General features: G+C 42.1%; 1 protein-coding gene across 1 annotated transcript in view; it reads left to right on the top strand.

Moving 5' to 3' along the window:
- LOC134354396 (voltage-dependent T-type calcium channel subunit alpha-1I-like) overlaps window positions 1-20,272 on the top strand; it is an 843,079-nt gene that overhangs the window by 401,978 nt on the left and 420,829 nt on the right. The window contains exons 3-4 of the mRNA XM_063063387.1: window positions 11,540-11,651; window positions 13,622-13,755. Coding sequence (XP_062919457.1) covers window positions 11,540-11,651; window positions 13,622-13,755 — 246 coding nt within the window. The remainder of the gene's footprint in view (window positions 1-11,539; window positions 11,652-13,621; window positions 13,756-20,272) is intronic.

Genomic DNA, 20,272 nt, shown 5'->3' with positions numbered 1-20,272 from the left:
TCGAGGGAGTGGACCTGCTCCAGTGCAGCAGCTTTTTCATCTTAAAAGCTCTCCCACACAGGTTTCCTGTCATTGTCAGATGTGATGGAAAAGCAGTGCTGCCAGGACAATCAAGGACACGACCCACCCAGCCAACACACTCTTCATCCCTCTTCCCTCCGGGAGAAGGCTCAGGAGCTTGAAGACTCACACGGCCAGATTTGGGAACAGCTTCTTTCCAACTGTGATTAGACTGCTGAACGGATCCTGACCCGGATCTGGGCCGTACCCTCCAAATATCCGGACCTGCCTCTCGGTTTTTTTGCACTACCTTACTTTCCCTTTTCTATTTTCTATTTATGATTTATAATCTAAATTTTTGTTATATTTACTATCAATTTGTACTCCAGGGAGCGCGAAGCGCAGAATCAAATATCACTGTGATGATTGTACACTCTAGTATTAATTGTTTGGCGACAATGAAGTAAAGTAAAGCATTGGTAGTATTTTAATTTGTTCTGTATTTCATTTAAATACATAATTTGTTATCCTGTTAGATGGTAGTTTGTCTTTTTTATACCTTTTTCAACTACTTCCATGAAACTTTGGCTAATCGTGGCAGCTGGGCCAAAATATACTGGTTCCGAAGTGACCCAATTAACCAGAATCCACTGTGCACCCTATACAATAAAAAATTGTTTTCTTTTGATGAAGGTGATCTAACCACACCAAGCATTCAATTTCTCCCTCATATGTTAATTGATGTGCCCTGTCCATTGATAACATATCAAAGCTTCAAACCCTTCTAATTATTTGTCTTTTAAGTGATAGATGTGAGTAGGTTCAAACTGATTAAACAAAGAAAATTTAGATAGTTTTTGACCTATATTCTTCCACTCATTATATTTTAATTAATAATAGTATTCTCTTTAAATTATTAGGTCTTCAAAAAATTTAATGTGGTAATAGAATAAAATTCTAATCACTTTCAGCTCTTCTTTGAGGGGCTTTGGAAACAAGCCTTCAATGGCGTGAGTTGTGATTGGTTATCAGACCAGGGTTGGGGGTGGAGCCTCAGGGAGTGACAGCCAATCGGCATGTGAGATGGTGGCAGAGACAAGGCCTCTTTGGTGCAAGAGGAGCTTGCCCTTCTCCAGCCTTAAATGTGCAACAGGGTCCTGTAAGTGTTATCTCTGTTTCATATCTCTGCCGTGGGAATTCTCTAGATGTATATACACAATATGGCAAAAGCATCCTTACAGGAAGAATGTGACGGCTTTAGAGAAGAGTTTACCAGGGTGCTGCCTGGATTAGAGAGCATGAGCTATGAGAGGTTGGGAAAACTTGGGCTGTTTTCTCTACAAAGTCGAAGGCTTGAGGGGAGATGCAACAGAAGTTAATAAAACTGTAAGAGGTGTAGATAGGGTAGTCATTCAATCTTTCTCCTCAAAGTAGAGATGCAGATGTATTAGAGGACGTGCATTTAAGGCAGAAGGAGATGTGCGTGACTGAATTTCTTTTAGCACAGAGATTGGTAAGTGCCTGGAACGGGCTGTCAGGAGTAGCAGTGGAAGCAGGCACAAAGTGGCATTTAAGGGGCTTTCATATCGGCACATTAATTTGCAGGAAATAGAGGCGTATGGATCATGTGCAGACAGAAGAGTTGTAATTAATTTTGCGTCATTGTCAGTGTGTCTGCGCAACTACATATCAATTAAGTAAGAAGCACACACGCAGGAGATGGCTTTAACTGGTGTATTCACATTGTAGTGAGAGAGAGGGGATAATATGCATTGTAGAGAACAGATCAATACACATGCACAGAAACAGATCATACGTAGTGCTAAGGGGAGTCACTGTTCTAGAAGAAATAGATCCAAACATTACACTCCCCCCCCTTTAGATTAATGCAACATAAAACTGTATATGTATAAAATAATCAATTTCCGTTTCATAAACCCATATTCCAAATAAACATGCTTTCACAATAACAGTCCATAACTAACTAAACAGTTCTAAACATTCAGTCTTTTGGATAGTGCTCTGTTTTTTCAGGATAACACCTCTAGACCTGTGGAGTGGCATCTGGTTTGGTAGGGTGTCTTGTCCAAGACAAAGTTCTTGGTTTCCGATGTCACGTTGCTGTCAGTGACATGATCATCATTGAGAGGCAAGTCCAGTGACTGTAATGTGTCTGTCTTGCATCCAGTACCTGGTCCACATGTTGTCTCCATGTCTGATCTCCAACATCCACTGTGGTCCAGTTCTTGTAGCTATCCTACCTGGTGTCCACTTGTCTTCTCAGTAATCAGGCACTAGGAATTTGTGTCCAATCTTGAAGCTCCTTGCTGCTTCACTTGGCAACTGGTTGGACTGTTTATTCTGCACTTCCCTCCATAGATCTGGTTTCAGGAGGTCTATGCGAGATCTCAGATTCCTGCTCATGAACAGTATTGCAGGTGTTTGATTTGTTGTTGCATGAACAGAGTTCCGATACACAAAAAGGAAATTGTTCGCCTTGTGCTGCAGAGAAATGTCCTCCTCGTCCATCGCATTAATCGACTTCTTGAAGGTTTTCGATAAACCTTTCAGCTAACTCATTCATTGCTGGGTGGTGAGGAGCTGACTTGGAATGTCTGATACTATTTTTCTTCATGAACAGTCGGAATTCTTTTGACACGTATTGTGGTCCGTTGTCACTCACAATTTGTTCTGGTAAGCCATCTCTGAAGAAAATAGTCCTCAGAGCAGAGACAGTCTTTGCTGAAGTGGTTCACTTCATTAGTATAACCTCCGGCCACTTCAAATCAGCATCCACAGCAATCACAAACATGGAGTCAATGAAGAGCCCAGCCAAGTCAATATGCAAAAGAATCAGAGTCAGAATCAGGTTTATTTTCACCGGCACATGTTGTGAAATTTGTGAAATATGTACTCTTTGCCATGGTGAAGACAGCCACTCCCACAGCTGTAACGGTGCCAAAGAGGAGACGATTATACCGGAACAGTCCTTTCATAGTGTTGAAGGTGAGGAACTTCCTTTTTGACTCCTCAATCTCCATTTGCGGATGGACTTGTGACAAACCAATCTTTGAAAACCTCTTCCCGCCTGCCGAAGATGCAAAAGTGTCTTCTATTTGTGGCAAGGGATACTGCACAGTACACAGCATTGAATGATGCTTACTTTGAAATCCCCACGTATGTGAATGGCTCCGGCCTTCCCTGTCTTGATCACCGGGACAATAGGCATGGCCCAATTGCTCCATTCAACCTCGGAGAGAATTCCAAGCTCTGAAGTTTAGCATTCACTTTAGAACACAGTGCATAAGGCACTGGGCGTACTTTATGGAATCTTGGTGTTGCACCTTCATTCAATTTATTTCTGGCCTTCATGCCTTTGAGTTTACCAATACCCTTCTCAAACACCTTCTCATTAGCATTAAGCAGCTGTGACAGTCTCTGGTTAGTGCTACCGTTTGGGCTGCATTTGGCTGCTGATGACACATTGAGAGGTTTGGTTATGTGCCAGTCTAGTTGCAATTTCTCAGCCATTCATCTCTGAAAAGTTCTGGCCACCACTTTTCAATACATAGAGCTCTGAGCTGTGTTTGGCCCCCATATGTCACATTCAACTTCATTTTGCCTTCGGGAGACTCTTTTTCACCTGTGTATGTCTTTAGCATCACTGAGGTCTTCTCTAATAGTATCTTAGAAAACAGTCTGTTGTAGTCAGCCTCAGAAATTATGGGCAAAACTGACCCTGTATCCAGCTCCATTTTCAGTTTTGCACCAGACACATCTATTGTGATCCATATGATTTTGTGATCTGCTTCAGTAATACTGTGCAGTTCTCAGCAAGACAGCTCACCTTTGTCAGACTCTGTGTTGTCTGATTCTGTTACACATTCGGTCACTTAATGCATTTGCTTAGTTTTGTGTTTGAAACTTTTCACTCGGTGTGGTTTTTCCTCTTCGGTTGTGAATTTTGTCTGACTTGCACACTCTCTCTATGTGACACTTACAGCAAACTTTTTCTTTGAACCAACAGTCATTTACATCAAGGGAGGATTTGCCACATCAGTTATGTTTTTGGCTTTTTGCACCACTCAGGGTCATTTTGTGCATTTCACATTCTAAACTCTTGCCCTGTAATTCTGCTGCATCTTTTGCTGCAGTCTCTAATGATATTGCAACGGTCAATGACTGTTCTAAGGATAGGTCTCTTTCTGACAGTAGCCTCTTTTACGAGATTTGACTATGCATGCCATATAAAAACCTGTCCCTTAATGCATCAGAAAATCCATCTCTCAGATAATTGTTCAAAAGACATAAGGGAACCATCTAAAAATAAATCCAAAAACCGTAAAATACCCTTAGTCTTCCAAGTTTGAAAAGCGCGATCCGTAAAAGAGGGAGGAAAAAATATGTTACCGAAAATAGGAATCGCTAACCCGAATTGATTAAGATCAAAAAATTTTCTGACTTTCCATCTCTCAAGTCACAGTACTGGGAATGTTTGCACAGTTCTACAATGTATTTAGAAATGCATTCATCATTTGACCTTTTGTAAAATCTAAATCTCTCAGCTATTACCAGTGGTTTAGAACTCAAGTGATTTTGTAGAATTGTAACAATTTCATCAAACGTCTTGCTTGCTGGCTTTTCTGTAGTTATTAAGTTGTGTGAGAGACTGTACATCCTAAGACCCATTAAGCTAAGAAGTGTGGGGGTTTTCTTTCGCTCCTCCACATTGTTCGCGTTACAATATAGTTCCACCTTCTCAATATACGACTCCCAGCCTTCAATAGCACTAGAATTTGTCAACTTTATGGACCAAAGCCATGTTGTTTTCACTTTAAATTTGCTAGTTGCATCTTTCACTGTGTATTATGCCGTACTCGTGTCCTTTTGTTAGCGTCCGTAACGAGGCCTACTCCATACTGTTTAACTCTTTCCTCTCGCTGTTTGTTGATGCAGTTTGTGATATTTTCTGACATTCAGGTTTGTACTCATTGCCAATTTGTTGTGACTGTGCAACTACATATCCATCAAAATAAAAAAGACACGTGAGAGAAGGCTTTAACTAATGTATTCACATTGCAGCGAGAGAGAGAGAGAGAGAGAGAGGACAATATGCATGCACAGACAACAATCCATACGTAGTGCCAAAGGGAGTCATTCCTCGAAAAGAAATAGATCCTAACGTTACAGTTGGTACAGACAATGTGAGCTGAAGGTTCTGTTCCTGTGCTGCACTATGTTCTGTATTCAAGCAGGTCGGAGTCTAGGAATCCTGCCTCAAGTAGCTTGCTTTCTAACTCCCCAAGGCCTGTCCACCATTTACAAAGCTCAAGGCAGCGGTGTGATGAAAGGCTCGCCACTTGCCTGTTTGAAAATAGCTTCAACAATACTCAAGAAGCTTGATACCGTACTGGACGTAGCAGCCAGCTTGATAGGCACACCAAGTTTAACCATTCACTTCTTCCACCGCTGCCCAGGCCATACTTATCTGGGGTTATGAAAATGTCTTCGGACTAAAGACTTGGATGCACGGTGTTTTGAGTTGGAGATGAGAGCACACCCTAACGATCAATGGGGGAGTGTTACATTTTGTATCTTCAAAACATCAAATTAATTCAAAGAAAGATGTGGGGAGTCCGAAAATGTGGGTGTAACTTTAAGCTTACTTTAAGCGAGGCACGCAGGTATCTCGTGGTAGCGTGATGACAGATGCAGTTCACGTATTTTACATCATATGACCCGTAATTAACTATTTAAATGAACAAGAATAATTAAATAATTAAACAAGATTACTCAAATGTTACTTTAATATTAAATACCCAACAGGAAGAAAGCTCTATCCCGACCTCCACGCAAATCTTTCACGAGCTCCAAGAAACAAACAATTGGGGTAGAGTTGCCAATTCCAAGACAATAGACAATAGACCATAGACAATAGGTGCAGGAGTAGGCCATTCAGCCCTTCGAGCCAGCACCCCCATTCACTGTGATCATGGCTGATCATCCACAATCAGTATCCAGTTCTTGCCTTATCCCCATAACCTTTGATTCCACTATCTTTAAGAGCTCTATCCATCTCTTTCTTGAAAGCATCCAGAGACTTGGCCTCCACAGCCTTCTGGGGCAGAGCATTCCATATATCCACCACTCTCTGGGTGAAAAAGGTTTTGATGAGGTGTCTCTGCAGACCTTCTGATGTTAGAAGACAATTGAATAATTCTCCATTGCAACAAATTGGATTCTTGACCTCACAATCTACCTCGCTATGATCTTGCACTTCGTTGTTTACCTGTTCTGTGGCTGTTCCACTTTACTCTGCATTGTTATTGTTTTATCTTGTTCTACCTCACTGCACTGTGTAATGATTTGATCTGTATGAACAGCATGTGAGGCAAGCCTCTTGCTGTATCTCGGTACAATAATAAACAGATTCATTTCCTTCCTGTGCATCGAATATGTCATTTAACACTTATGCATCAAGTGCTGCAAACTTTCTTAGCTGCCAAAGTTTTCCTCTGTTAACTTTCCCAGGATTATGTGGATCATGAATTTACTGCAGGCTGTTGCCTTCTGCCGTGGTGGATTGGCGTGGCTTGTGACAATGTTATTTTTACTGTACTGCAGATCTTAGACAGTAAACACATTCCCTTCAGCCCCATCCAAGATGTATTCTGATTAAGGCTGCCTTCAGCAGCGATTTAGCCAGCGCCTAATGACTTCTCTGAGCTAATGAGACAATTTATATACATCGCCACCCCTTGCATCTCTTCGTTTTGGGTCAACTAGATTCCTTTTTAATCTCCTTATTATTCAGTTTTATGGCTTTTCTGTCCTGCCTGTGGTTTCTCTTGTTTCCTCCTGCTCCTCCTGGTCATGTTAAGCTCCTTCCTCGCCTATTTTGTGCTTTCCTTTGCTGAACTCTGAGATAACCTTAAAGGGGCCACCATCTCCTAAGGATGCTTCTGGTCGCTCCCTATTTCCCTTGCAGTGTGGAGTGAGGATGAGGAGCACAGAAGGCGCAGTCTAATCATCTTTGCTCTTTAGGCAGACAGACAAGGGTTATCATTGTGACAAAAGCCTTGGGGAGGATGGTAGCGACCGAAATGCTGGAGTATGCGAGACTTGACTCAAGACACGATTTCGAGATTGAGACGAGAGCAGATGATAGACGAGAATCCGAGACAAAAACTCAAAGACACAATTGCAGACTGAGCTAAAGTTGAGCTGGTGGTTGAGCACCAAAGCTGAGCCAGGTGCTCTTTAAATTTTATGGAGTCTGCATTCTCTTCCTGCGGATAAGTGAGTTTCTTTGGCCATTATTGTTCCCTACTATTACAGTTGTCTCCTGTATCTCAAAGATAAGCTGTGTTATCAGTTCTAGTCATCCCTCAGTGTAGGTAATGACGAAATGAATCAAAAATTGAGACACATGTGAGAGGTAAGGAGACGGGGGAAAAGATTGAGATTCATCCCATGCGAGCTAGCATTGTCCTTTTGGGCCAGGTGGCCATGTTCTGTTCTGTAATAAGTTTGAAATTGAATGATCTAATTCCACAGCCCTTCAAAGCAAAGCAGCACAATCTAGACAGCAAGAAGCTCCAAAGTTATAAACAAAGAATTCTTTGCTCTTTTTAAGCTAACTGTTTTTCATATGGTTTGTCTTCCATGTTTTCTCCGAGGATTGTACATCTTGAAATTCTTGCAATGGGCATACTCAAGGCTGAGGTCAATGGAGTCTAGAGGGAATGAAGCGATAAGCAGATCAGGCCGGAGAATGAAGTCAGACACAGGAGACTTCGGATGCTGGCAAGGTGGAACAAAGACAAGATTCTGGAGGAACCTAGTGGGTCAGGCAGCACCTGTGGAAAGGAATGGATAGTCAAAGTTTCATCTGGACTGGGTCCTGATCCTAACGTAGGGTCTCAACTCGGAATGTTGACTGTCCACTTCCCTCCACACGTATTGCCTGATTGGATTTTTTTTTCCACAAACAAGAGAAAATCTGTAGATGTTGGAAATCCAAGTAACACACAAAAAGCTGAAGGACCTCAGCAGGCCAGGCAGCATCTATGGAGAGTCCTGATGAAGGGTCTCAGCCCGAAACGCCGACTGTACTCTTTTCCATAAATGCTGTCTGGTTAGTTGAGATCATCTAGCATTTTGAGTGTGTTCCTTGCATTTTTTTTTTGTAATGCAGTGATTGCACTAGCCTCCAAACTATAGAGGACATCTTCAGGAGGTAATGCCTCAAGAAGGTGGCATCATTATTAAGGATCCTCAACCCCAGACTAGAATCTGAATCAGATTTAATATCATTGGCATATGTTGTGAAATTTGTTGACTATGCGGCAATAGTTCAATGCATAACGATAGAGAAAACTGAATTATAGTGAGTATATATATTAAATAGTTAAATGAAGTAAGTAGTGCAAAAATAGAAATTTAAAAAATAGTGAGGTAGTGTCCATGGGTTCACTATCCATTCAGAAATCGGACGGCAGAGGGGAAGAAGCTGTTCCTGAATCATTGAGTGTGTGTCTTCAGGCTCCTGTACCTCCTTCCTGATGGTAGCAATGAGAAGAGGGCATGCCCTGGGTGACAGGGTCCTCAATTAAGGACGCTGCCTTTGTGAGGCATTGCACCTTGAAGGTGTCCTCTGTACTATATCAGCTAGTTCCTATGATGGAGCTGACTGAGTTTACAACTTTCTGCAACTTATTTCGATCCTGTGCAATGCCCCCTCCATACCAGATGGTGCTGCAGCCGGTTAGAATGCTCACCACGGTACATCTGTAGAAATTAGCGAGTGTTTTTGGTGACATACCAAATCTCCTCAAACTCCTAATGAAATATAGCCATTGTTGTGCCTTCTTTGTAACTACATTGATATGTTGGGTCCAAGATAGATTGTCAGAGAAATTGACACCCAGAAACTTGGAATTGCTCACCTATTGCCCTCTTCTCATTGTTACCATCAGGAAGGAGGTACAGAAGCCTGAAGGCACACACTCAATGATTCAGGAACAGCTTCTTCCCCTCTGTCATCAGATTTCTGAATGGACAATCAACACATGAACACCACCTCACCATTTTTGCTCTCTTTTTGCACTACTTATTGATTTTTATACCTACACTCAGTGGCCACTTTTTAGGTACACCTGTACTCCTCGTTAATGCAAATACCTCATCAGCCAATCACGAGGCAGCAACTCATTGCATAAAAGCATACAGACATGGTCAAGAGGTTCAGTTGTTGTTCAGATCAAACATCAGAATGGTGAAGAAATGACTTTGACATGGAATGATTGTTGGTGCCAGATGGGGTGGTTTGAAGATCTCAGAAACTGCTGATCTCCTGAGATTTTCTCGTACAACCTGACATCCATGGACCCCTTGCTTAATGGTGTTGGTCCATGGCACAAAAAGAATGGGAACCCATGCTTAGAGTTTACAGAGGACGGTGCAAAAAGAAACAAAAAGCATCCAGCGAACAATAGTCCTTTGGGGGAGAACACCTTGTTAATGAGAGATGTCAGAGGAGAATAATAGCTGGACTGGTTCAAGGAGACAGTATCTCAGATACCCGCATGTTACAACAGTGATGTGAAAAAGGTCATCTCTGAATGTCTAACATGTTGGACCTTGAACTGGTTGAGCTACTGCAGCAGAAAACCATACCAGATTCCACCCCTCTTCCTAATACAGTGGCCACTGAGTACATTTCATTTAGTAACTTATAATATATTTTATGTATTGCACAGTACTGTTGCCTCTAAGTGACAAAATTAATAACATTTATCAGTGATAATAATCCTGATTCTGATTATAATCTTGTCAAGTGTCAGAACAGCTCGCAGGACAGAGAAAGTATGCTGCTTTTATTTCTCAAGTTTTAAAGACAACATGTTTTAAAAGACGACGCTATTGAATGTGGGTTACCAATTATTACATGGATAGAGTGAATGTGGAGAAGGTGTTTTCATTAGTAGATTATGAAGATACATAGTCCCCTTTTATTGTCATTTAGTAATGCATGCATTAGGAAATGATATATTATTTCCTCCGGTGTGATATCACAAAACACAGGACAAACCAAGACTGAAAAAGCTGACAAAACCACGTAATTATAACATATAGTTACAAACGGTGCAACAATACCATAACTTGATGAAGAAGTCCATGAGCACAGTAAAGTTCAAAGTTTCTCAAATGTCCCACATCTCACGCAGATGGGAGAAGGAAGCAAAACTCCCCCTGCCATGCCGACCACAATCCGACTCTGAGTCATCCGAAAACTTCGAGCTCTGGTCAGCTCTCTGACACCGAGTACTGAGCGCCATCTCTGTCCGAACGATTCGACCTCCTTCTTGGTCGCCAAAAGCAGGCAAGGCCGGGGATTTTGAGGCCTACCCTCCGAAAGATTCCTGACCACACAGTAATGACAGCAGCGGATGGGCGTTTCGGAAATTTCTCCAGATGTTCCTCTGTGCTTTCACGTCCATTCTCCATCAAATCAGAATTGTCCATGGCCCCTACTTAACATCATTTTTCACCGGAGAGCTGTGCACACGCGGCACGCTGCCATCTTCTCCTCCCGCCTTGTAGAGTCCAGGATCTGAGGACACAGGCCCGTAAAAAAGGGACGTCCCTTCAAAACTGAGGTAAAGAAGAATTTCTTCCAAGTTCAAAGCAAATTTATTATCAAAATACATATATGTCACCATGTACAACTCTGAGATTAATTTTGTTGTGGACATACACAATAAATCTGTAGAATAATAGCCAAAACAGAATCAATGAAGTTCTACCCAATTTGGGCATTCAACTAGGGTCATTTAGAGTTCAGCCAGAGGGTGGTGAATCTGTAGAATTTGTTGCCACAGAGGCACAGAGATCTGTGGAGGAAAAATCATTGGGAGTTTTTAAGGTCGAGTTTGACAGATTTTTGATTGGTAAAGGTGGTTAAGAATATGGAAAGAATGCGGGAGAATGGCTGAACCAGCCTAGATAATTTCATTTATGTCAACACTGAACTAATTCCACAACCTATGAACTCACTGTCAAGAATTCTACAGCTCATTTTCTCAATATTACTTATTCATTTATTTATTTTTTAAAAAATATATTTTCACGGTTTGTCTTCTGCATGTGGGTTGTTTGTCAGTCTTTGTGTGGAGTTTTTCATTGATTCTTCTGTATTTCTTTGTTCTACTGTGAATGCTCTCAGATCCTGGACTCTCCTACTAATGGAAACGTCATCTCAACATCCACTCTATCCAATCCTTGCAATAATTGGTAATCAGTACTCACTGGTGTCATCATTTGAAAAATGCTGTCTTTATAATATGAGAAATTTAGGTACTTTGGTGATAACTTTCCTTTGAACTTTGAATTTTGGGTTGAGAAAAAAACATGGGCTAAATGACCGAAATCTGCTCCTCTATCTAATGGTCTTATGAATGATTGAAACTTTACAAAGCACTCCTGCGCGGGAGATCGAGCTACGATCTAGTTCTTGGCCTTAACCCTAGATCCTCACGTGGTTCGAGCATGTCAGCATGTTAGTCATCCTGTTGAACTGTGTCACTTTGGGAATGTACCAGCCCTGTGAGGACGTGGACTGTTCCACCGACAGATGTAAGATATTGCAGGTAGGACCTTTCAACCTCTTTCTCTTTATCGGAAACAGGTGTTGAATGAGTATACTCACTTTAAGTTGCATCATTTAGATGGAGATGAAACGTAAACATTTTTACTCCTCATGTATATGAGGGATTATGTAATAAAGTCAATTCAATTCAATCAGATGCAGTGTTTTCAGCCAAAATGCCGGCATTTCCTTTATCCTCCACAGATACTGCTCAGCCTTTTGAGTTCCTCCAGCAGACTCTGTTGCCCACTAAGTTTTACATTCTTTGGGTAGGTTGGGAGTGTTGTGACTGTGAATGAAGGCACCAGGAGATACTGAAGTTGGTTATATAGAAGTCTTTATTCAACACTCATGCAGGCATTTTACTGGAGATACTTGAGGATTCTCTGATCCAATACTAAATGACATTTTTTATATGCTAAAGATCAAAGGTAAGGGCAGGACAATTCTATAGTTACAATGTTTCCACAATGCTTCCTTTGAGTAACATATAATTTTCTAACACCTCCTTCTTCACAGCAATACTCCAGACACCCAAAATAAATGTTAATCCCCACTAACCCTGGGCCACAGTCATGCATGTGCAGACATTTCAGGTCAAATGGGGTGTTTCTTTGTTTGCAACCAACCCCAGTCTGCAGCTCCAAGAACACCCTTGTTTTACAGTCCATGGGGGATGAGAGGTGACCTGATAAAGGTGTATAAGATGATGAGAGGCATTGATTGTGTGGATAGTCAGAGGCTTTTTCCCAGGGCTGAAATGGCTAGCACGAGAGGGCATAGTATTAAGGTGCTTGGAAGTAGGTACAGAGGAGATGTCAGGGGTAAGTTTTTTACGCAGAGAGTGGTGAGTGCGTGGAATGGGCTGCTGGCGGCGGTGGTGGAAGTGGAAACAATAGGGTCTTTTAAGAGACTCCTGGATGGGTACATGGAGCTTAGAAAAATAGAGGGCTATGGGTAAGCCTAGGTAGTTCTAAGGTAGAGACATGTTCAGCACAGCTTTGTGAGCCGAGGGGCTTGTATGGTGTTGTAGCTTTTCTACATTTCTATTCAGATCTGAAGACTGGTTGGTGTTGAAATTAATATTTGCTATATTCCATGACTCCAGAATACACCCTAACAGGGAGGTCAGAGTAACTGTTGGGGACCTGCAGTTGCCTCCATTTGTATAGCATCTTTAACATAGAAAAATGTTACTGGCTAAAAGAGAACGATTTTATTTGACTTTTGAGTTCTGCAATGAGAATTTGAGGTGTTTGATCAGGAGCTTGGTCAAAGATAAATGATTTAAAGAACATCTTGAATGATGTGGGGAGATTCAGAAAGGAAATGGCAGAGTTTAAGGATCTAGTCAGGTGAAAACTTTTCTGATGTTGGTGGAGTGATGAAAATTGTGAATAACTGAATGGTTAGAGTAGGAGCACAGATATTCTGCAATAGGGGACAGACTTCAGGGACAAGGGGACAGACTTCAGGGAATCAGTTGGTGACTTCAACACATCAGGGGATAGACAAAAGAGCATTGATAAAAATCAATTCAATCCAAGTTGAATTGTCATTCAACCATACATTAATACAGCCAAACGAGAACACTTTACTCCAGGATCAAGGTGCAAAACACGATACCAACAATCACACACAAGATGGCCAGTACAATCAGGCAATAAAAGAGACCAAAACTTGTGCCATCAATCCATAGTCAACCATGATAGAGACGGTCTTCCACCGAGCGAACACCGGGGGGGGGGGGGGGGCAGCACTGTCTGCAGCCTGGTCGCTTGGACGCCACACCACACTGCCCCCTGGTGGAGTGGACTGGCCCTGACACCAGCCTCCCACCTCTGACGACACCGCGGCTTGAGGCCCAGTCCTTGCCCTTACAAGACAAAAAGCTCCTCCAGAAGGTCAGTAAAATACAACCACAAATGTAATGGAAGATAATGCCAAATGAAACACTGTGTTGCTTTGCAGGCTTTTGATGACTTCATCTTTATTTTCTTCGCCATGGAGATGGTGATCAAGATGGTTGCCTTAGGGATCGTCGGGAAGAAGTGCTACCTTGGTGACACGTGGAATCGCTTGGATTTCTTCATCGTCATGTCCGGGTAAGGGCTGGGAGAGCCAAAGGGGGATCAACTCTTAATGTTAAAAGCCACAAAATGCAAATTTGCAATTACTTAGAAATGACAGTTGAGTGTATAAATATAAAATTAGATCAAAACTTTGTTCTTAAGCGTGTTGCTCAGAACCAGTTCCAATCTCCATCTCGCTATTTATGCATTAATGATAAGAACAACAACTCGAATTGCTCTGCATGCCTCTAACCTCCAAATTGTGTCAGTCCGTGAGGGGTTAATGATGGTTTAAAATTAACAAAGTTGCTAGGTCTGTCATTGTTGATCATCTATGTTAATGATACAGATGATAATGTAGTAAACTGGATCAGCAAACTTGCAGATGACACCAAGGTTGGGGTCATAGTGGACATTGAGGAAAATTATCAGTGAGGTAGGTGGGACTGGGAAAAAGGCCAGGTTATCATGGACTAGATTGGTTGAAGAGCCTGTTTCTGCGCTATAGTGTTCTGTGACTCTATGACAACAACCAATTCATGTTCTGTAAACTTAAAAGTCAACGTTCAAAGTGAATTTTATTATCAGAGTACATATATGTCACCTCATATACCCCTGAGATTCATTTCCCTACAGGCATACTGGACAAATCTATAGAATAGTAACTATAACAGGATCAATGAAAGATCAACCAGAGTGCAGAAGACAACAAACTGTGCAAATGCAAATATAAATAAATAGCAATAAATAACGAGAACTTGAGTTAACAAGATTAAGAGTCCTTAAAGTGAGATGCAAACATGAGGAAATCTGCAGATGCTGGAACTTCAAGCAACACACATAAAAGTTGCTGGTGAACGCAGCAGGCCAGGCAGCATCTATAGGAAGAGGTACAGTCAACATTTCGGGCCGAGACCCTTCGTCAGGACTAACTGATAGAAGAGCTAGTAAGAGATTTGAAAGTGGGAGGGGGAGGGGGAGATCCGAAATGATAGGAGAAGACAGGAGCCTCTTCCTATAGATGCTGCCTGGCCTGCTGCGTTCACCAGCAATTTTTATGTGTGGTCCTTAAAGTGAGATCATTGGTTGTAGGAACAGTTCAATGATGGGGCAAGTGAGTGTAGCTATCCCCTTTTGTTCAGGAGCTTGATGGTTGTGGGGTAGTAACTCCCACAATTCCTGAAGTAATGAAGAGGTTTCACATTTAGTAAAACTGTTTGGTGGATTAACTTCAATAAAGTGCTCTATCATATGAGATGGACGATCATGGTCTTTCCATTTTTTTTCTACAGAAGTGGTTTGCCATTGCTTTCTTCTGGGCCGCGTCTTTACAAGACAGAGCGACCCCAGTCATTATCAATACTCTTTGGAGAGTGTCTGCCTGGCATCAGTGGTCACATAACCAGGACTTGTGATATGCACCAGCTGCTCATATGACCATAAGACCATAAGACCATAAGACAAAGGAGCAGAAGTTGGCCATTCGGCCCATCGAGTCTGCTCCGCCATTTTATCATAAGCTGATCCATTATCCCATTTAGTCCCACTCCCCCACCTTTTCACCATAACCTTTAATGCCCTGGCTACTCAGATACCTATCAATCTCTGCCTTAAATACACCCAATGACTTGGCCTCCACTGCCACCCGTGGCAACAAATTCCATAGATTCACCACTGTCTGGCTAAAAAAAATTCTTTGCATTTCTGTTCTGAATGGGCGCCCTTCAATCCTTAAGTCATGCCCTCTCGTACTAGACTCCCCCATCATGGGAAACAACTTTGCCACATCCACTCTGTCCATGCCTTTTAACATTCGAAATGTTTCTATAAGGTCTCCCCTCATTCTTTGAAACTCCAAGGAATACAGTCCAAGAGCGGACAAACGTTCCTCATATGTTAACCCTCTCATTCCTGGAATCATTCTAGTGAATCTTCTCTGTACCCTCTCCAACATCAGCACATCCTTTCTTAAATAAGGAGACCAAAACTGCCCACAGTACTCCAAGTGAGGTCTCACCAGTGCCTTATAGAGCCTCAACATCACATCCCTGCTCCTATACTCCACCTGACCATCCACCACCTGCTCCCATGACTTTGTGAGACCCTGATCGGTGGGGGATGGGCTAATAAACAGGTGCTACACCTTGCCCAAAGCTAGTAGAGCAAAGGAGCATCTTATACCTCCTTTACTAGAGACATACTGTATCTCCACCCCGTCACCCACCCTTGTTCGTTTATGAAACAGTAATACAGGAAGTGTTGGAACAGGTCAGGCAGCATCTGTAGAAAAAGAGATGATGAGAAATTTATTTAGTCATAATAAATCTGTAGAATTCATCACTACAGACAAATTCGTTGCCAAGTCATTGCGTTTATTTAAAGTGGAGACTCTGTCGGTAGAGAAGATTGGTTTAGTTGGCCATTGGATTACTAATTGGCTTAGCACAACATTGTGGGCTAAAGGGCCTGTTGCTATACTGAACTGTTCTATGTTCTAAGTTCTATTGATTTGTAAGGGTGTCAAAGGTTATGAGGAGGAGGCAGGAGAATGAGGTAGAGAGGGATAGCAGAGCAGACTCGATGGGCTGAATGGACTAATTCTGCTCCTATGTCTTATGGTCTAAAGAGAAATAAAGTTAATAGGTCAAGTTGGAGATGAAGATTGCCATGGAAGCCTTATGACCTCCAGAATTTTCTGTTTTTATTTCAGATGACCAACATCTGCAGATTTTTAAAAAAATATTTCATTCACTGTGGAATCTTTTATTTCCACCTCAGTGATCAGACAAGGCTTTGATTTTTGCATCTCATGTAAAAGAAGGCACGGGCGTCAGTACAGTAACTGAAAAAAATGAATGTTTTTCTTCAGGTTGTCTTTCATCAGAAGAGAAACATGACTTACTAATGAAAGGTTGTCTGTTCTCTTGAAATCTCTGCTCATTGAGCTCAGTGGTGTCACTGTCTGCCATGGAGTATTCCACTCTCGGCAAAAATTTTGGCATAATCTGTTCGTAGACAGGGAGAACACAGGGTCGGTACAGACTAAGACTCCTTTTGCATTGTCCCATTGAGCAGACACAAAGCAGAGTCAAGACAGACACAAGAAAGTCTGTAGATGCTGGAAATCCAAATCAACACACAAAATGCTGAAGGAGCTCAGCAGGCCAGGCTGTATCTATGGAAAAGAGGAAACTATTGACGAGACCCTTCATCAGGACTAGAAAAGAAGAGCTGAAGTCAGAACAAGAAGGTGGGGAGAGGGGAGGAAGGAGTACAAGGCACCAGGTGATAGGTGAAATCCGAAGAGGGGAGGGGTGAAGTAAAGAGCTGGGAGGTTCATTAATGAAAGAGATAAAGAGCTGGAGAAGGAGAAATCTGATAGGAGGGTACAGAAGACCGTGGAAGAAAGAGAAGGAGGAGAAGCACTAGAAAGAGGTGATGGGAAGGTAAGGAGATAGGATGAGAGAGAGAAACAGGAATGGTGAATTATATGGGGGTGGGGCGGAATACCAACAGTTCGAGAAATCAATACTCATGCCATCAGGTTGGAGGCTATCCAGATGGAATATAAGATGTTGCTTCTCCAACCTGAGTGTGGCTGCATTGTGGCAGTAGTGGAGGCCATGGACTGACATCTCAGAATGGGAATGAGGATCCTCCCATTTTAATTATACTTTCCTTTGGCCTGAAACATCTACGGTTTACTCTTTTCTATAGATGTGCCCTGGCCTGCTGAGCTCCCCCAGCATTTTGTGAGGGTCAAGACAGGTCAGATATGGAAAAATTTCCATCTTCCCTATCTCATCAAACACTCCCGCGGCAGGGATTCAAGATCCAAGTTTATGTATCGCGTGCGTATTGAAACGTACAGTGAAATGCTCCATTTGCGTTAACGTATGGAGGACAATCCAAAGGTGTTGCCACACATTTCTACTCCAACATGGTGTGTCCAGAATGCTCGGCAGAATAACACAGAGCACAACTAGCGACAAAGCAGATAAAACTAATCTTTATTTCAGCAGCAGTTCCTGAATGAAAAGTCCTGGGCCAAACTATCTTCAGCTGGTTCAAAGTAAGTAAGGTCAAAATAAAAATTATCAGAGTACATCTACACATATTACCCTATATTACCTTGAAATTCATTTTCTTATAGATGTTTACCGGCAAATAAAGAAATACAATAGAATTTATGAAAAACTATATATAAACAAAAACTAACAAACAACCAATTTGCCAAAAAGAAGACAAATTGTGTGAATAAATGAATACAGTCGATCTTCACGTCGTCAATGTTCATGCAGTAGATCTTCATAACAGTTCATCTACTTAAAGTCGATCTTCACATAGTAGATGTTCATACAGCAGATGGGATGATGTATGATTTGTTTACTTTTTTTTAATTGTTTGTGCGATTTGCTCTTTTTTCGCACAAAGGGTATTTGATGGTCCTTGTTGTGTGAGGATATTTGTGGATCCCATTGTGACTCTTTGCTCTCTGGCTGCACGCAAGAAGACAAGTATCAAGATTGTTTGTGGGACACATACTTTGATTATAAACGTTCTTTGAATTTTGAACACACTCATCACTGCACAATGTTCCCAAGGGACAAAATTGGTTCTCTGGAAAATGAGAATGGTAATCCGTGCGTGGAGTTAAGAGTGATGGGGGAGATCTTAAGTGCATTTTTTTGCATCTATATTTACTCAGGAGATGGACAGTCTATAGAAATAAGGCAAAGCAGCATCAACTTCATTGACTCTATACAGATTACGGGGCAGGATGTGTTTGCAGTCTTGAGGCAAATTTGGGTGGATAAATCCCCAGGGCCTGAAACCTCAGGCCCTGCAGGAGGCAAGTGCAGGAATTGCCGGTGCCCTTGCAGAGGTATTTAGATCATCCATAGTGACAAGTGAGGTACTGAAGGATTGGAGGATAGCCAATGTAGCTCTGCTGTTTACGAAAGACTCTAAAAATAAACCAGGAAGTTATAGGCCGATGAGCCTGGCATCAGTTTAACATAGCACTACTGAAGATGTGTGACAGCTTACTGGTAGTTTAAAAGCAAAGAAATTCAATTAAAACCATAATTGATAACACTTTTTTTTGAAGTAAATTGTGGTAAACAATCACCGCAAGCAATGAAGAAGAGAGCGAAGGGAAAGCAGTTCACAGGATGTTCCCTGCAAAATCGACGTACTTGGAGTTGGAGCTGTGCCGGTTGGAGTGAATGGTTTGGAGGGGAGAAGACGGGACAGAGGAGTTCTGATGCCCATCCAACTAACACCGGTATGAGGATAGATAGCTCCAAACACTGGGCCACATTGGAAAGGTTGAGAACAGCTTCTTCAACAGTAAAACCCAGGTCCGAAGCAAATCAATGGATGGCATGTTCAGGCCTGGAGCGATTCGCCATGATGAAGCCCAAGTCCTAATGCAAGCTACAACCCACTGTTTGGACAATCTAAATGCTGGGCCATATAGACTGGAAAGGTTGAGAATCGGATGAGGTTGGTTCGCTCTGGGTGCTGTGCTGATATAGAGAGATCAATATGGCTTCCTTGGGAGTGAAGTTTGGGCCCAGAGTAATTCGCTGGTGGCAGGGTCTTGGTCCTAGTGCAAAGTTCCGACAATTTAAACACCAGCCCAGATAGTCTGGGGACTTCTCTATCCACAACACCAAGGCTGCGAAACTTCCCCCAGCTACTGTGCTTTGTGTCTGCAAACTTTGCAGTGATTTGCCTGCTAATATGATGAACTGAATACTGAGGCTTTGGGCCTACTCCGGCCTGCTGCATGGATTTGGATCTAAGGACTCAATTTGGTTCAGAATACTGTTGTTGTTGCTAATTTATATTGTTTATATGATTTGTTTTATGTTTTTCTTCTCTTTCTCTGTGAGCACTGGGGTGAGGGGTGGTTGGTCTTATTTTTTTAATTGTGTTCTTTCGGTCCTAGCTTCGCAACTGCCTGTAAGCAAAAAACTCTCAAGTTGTATAATTTGTATATTCTTTGATAATAAGTACAGTTGAATCTTTGAACTTTGAAAGTTACTGAAAGGTATTCTAAGGGCCAGATATATGAGTATTTGGATAGATATGGACTGATTAAGGATAGTCAGCATGGCTTTGTGCATGGTACGTCATGTCTAACCAATCTTATGGTTTTTTGAGAAAATTACCAGGAAAGTTGATGAAGGCAAGGCAGTGGATGTTGTTTACATGGACTTTGGTAAGGCATTTGACAAGTTCCCGCATGAAAGGTTGGTCAAGAGGGTTCAGTCGTTCGGCATTCAAGATGAGCTAGTAAATTGGATTATACACAGGCTTTGGGGGAGAAGCCAGGGAATGGTAGTAGATGCAACACACATAAAAGTTGCTGGTGAATGCAGCAGGCCAGACAGCATCTCTAGGAAGAGGTACAGTCGACGTTTCGGGCCGAGACCCAAGAGTTTCACCAGCAACTTTTATGTGTGTTGCTTGAAATTCCAGCATCTGCAGATTTCCTCGTGTTTGCATTTTTAAATGGTAGTAGATGGCTGCCTTTCTGACT

This window comes from Mobula hypostoma, chromosome 11 (genome assembly GCF_963921235.1).
Source record: "Mobula hypostoma chromosome 11, sMobHyp1.1, whole genome shotgun sequence".
Classification (NCBI taxonomy): Eukaryota; Metazoa; Chordata; class Chondrichthyes; order Myliobatiformes; family Myliobatidae; genus Mobula; species Mobula hypostoma.
This window is presented reverse-complemented; position numbering and strand designations above follow the sequence as displayed.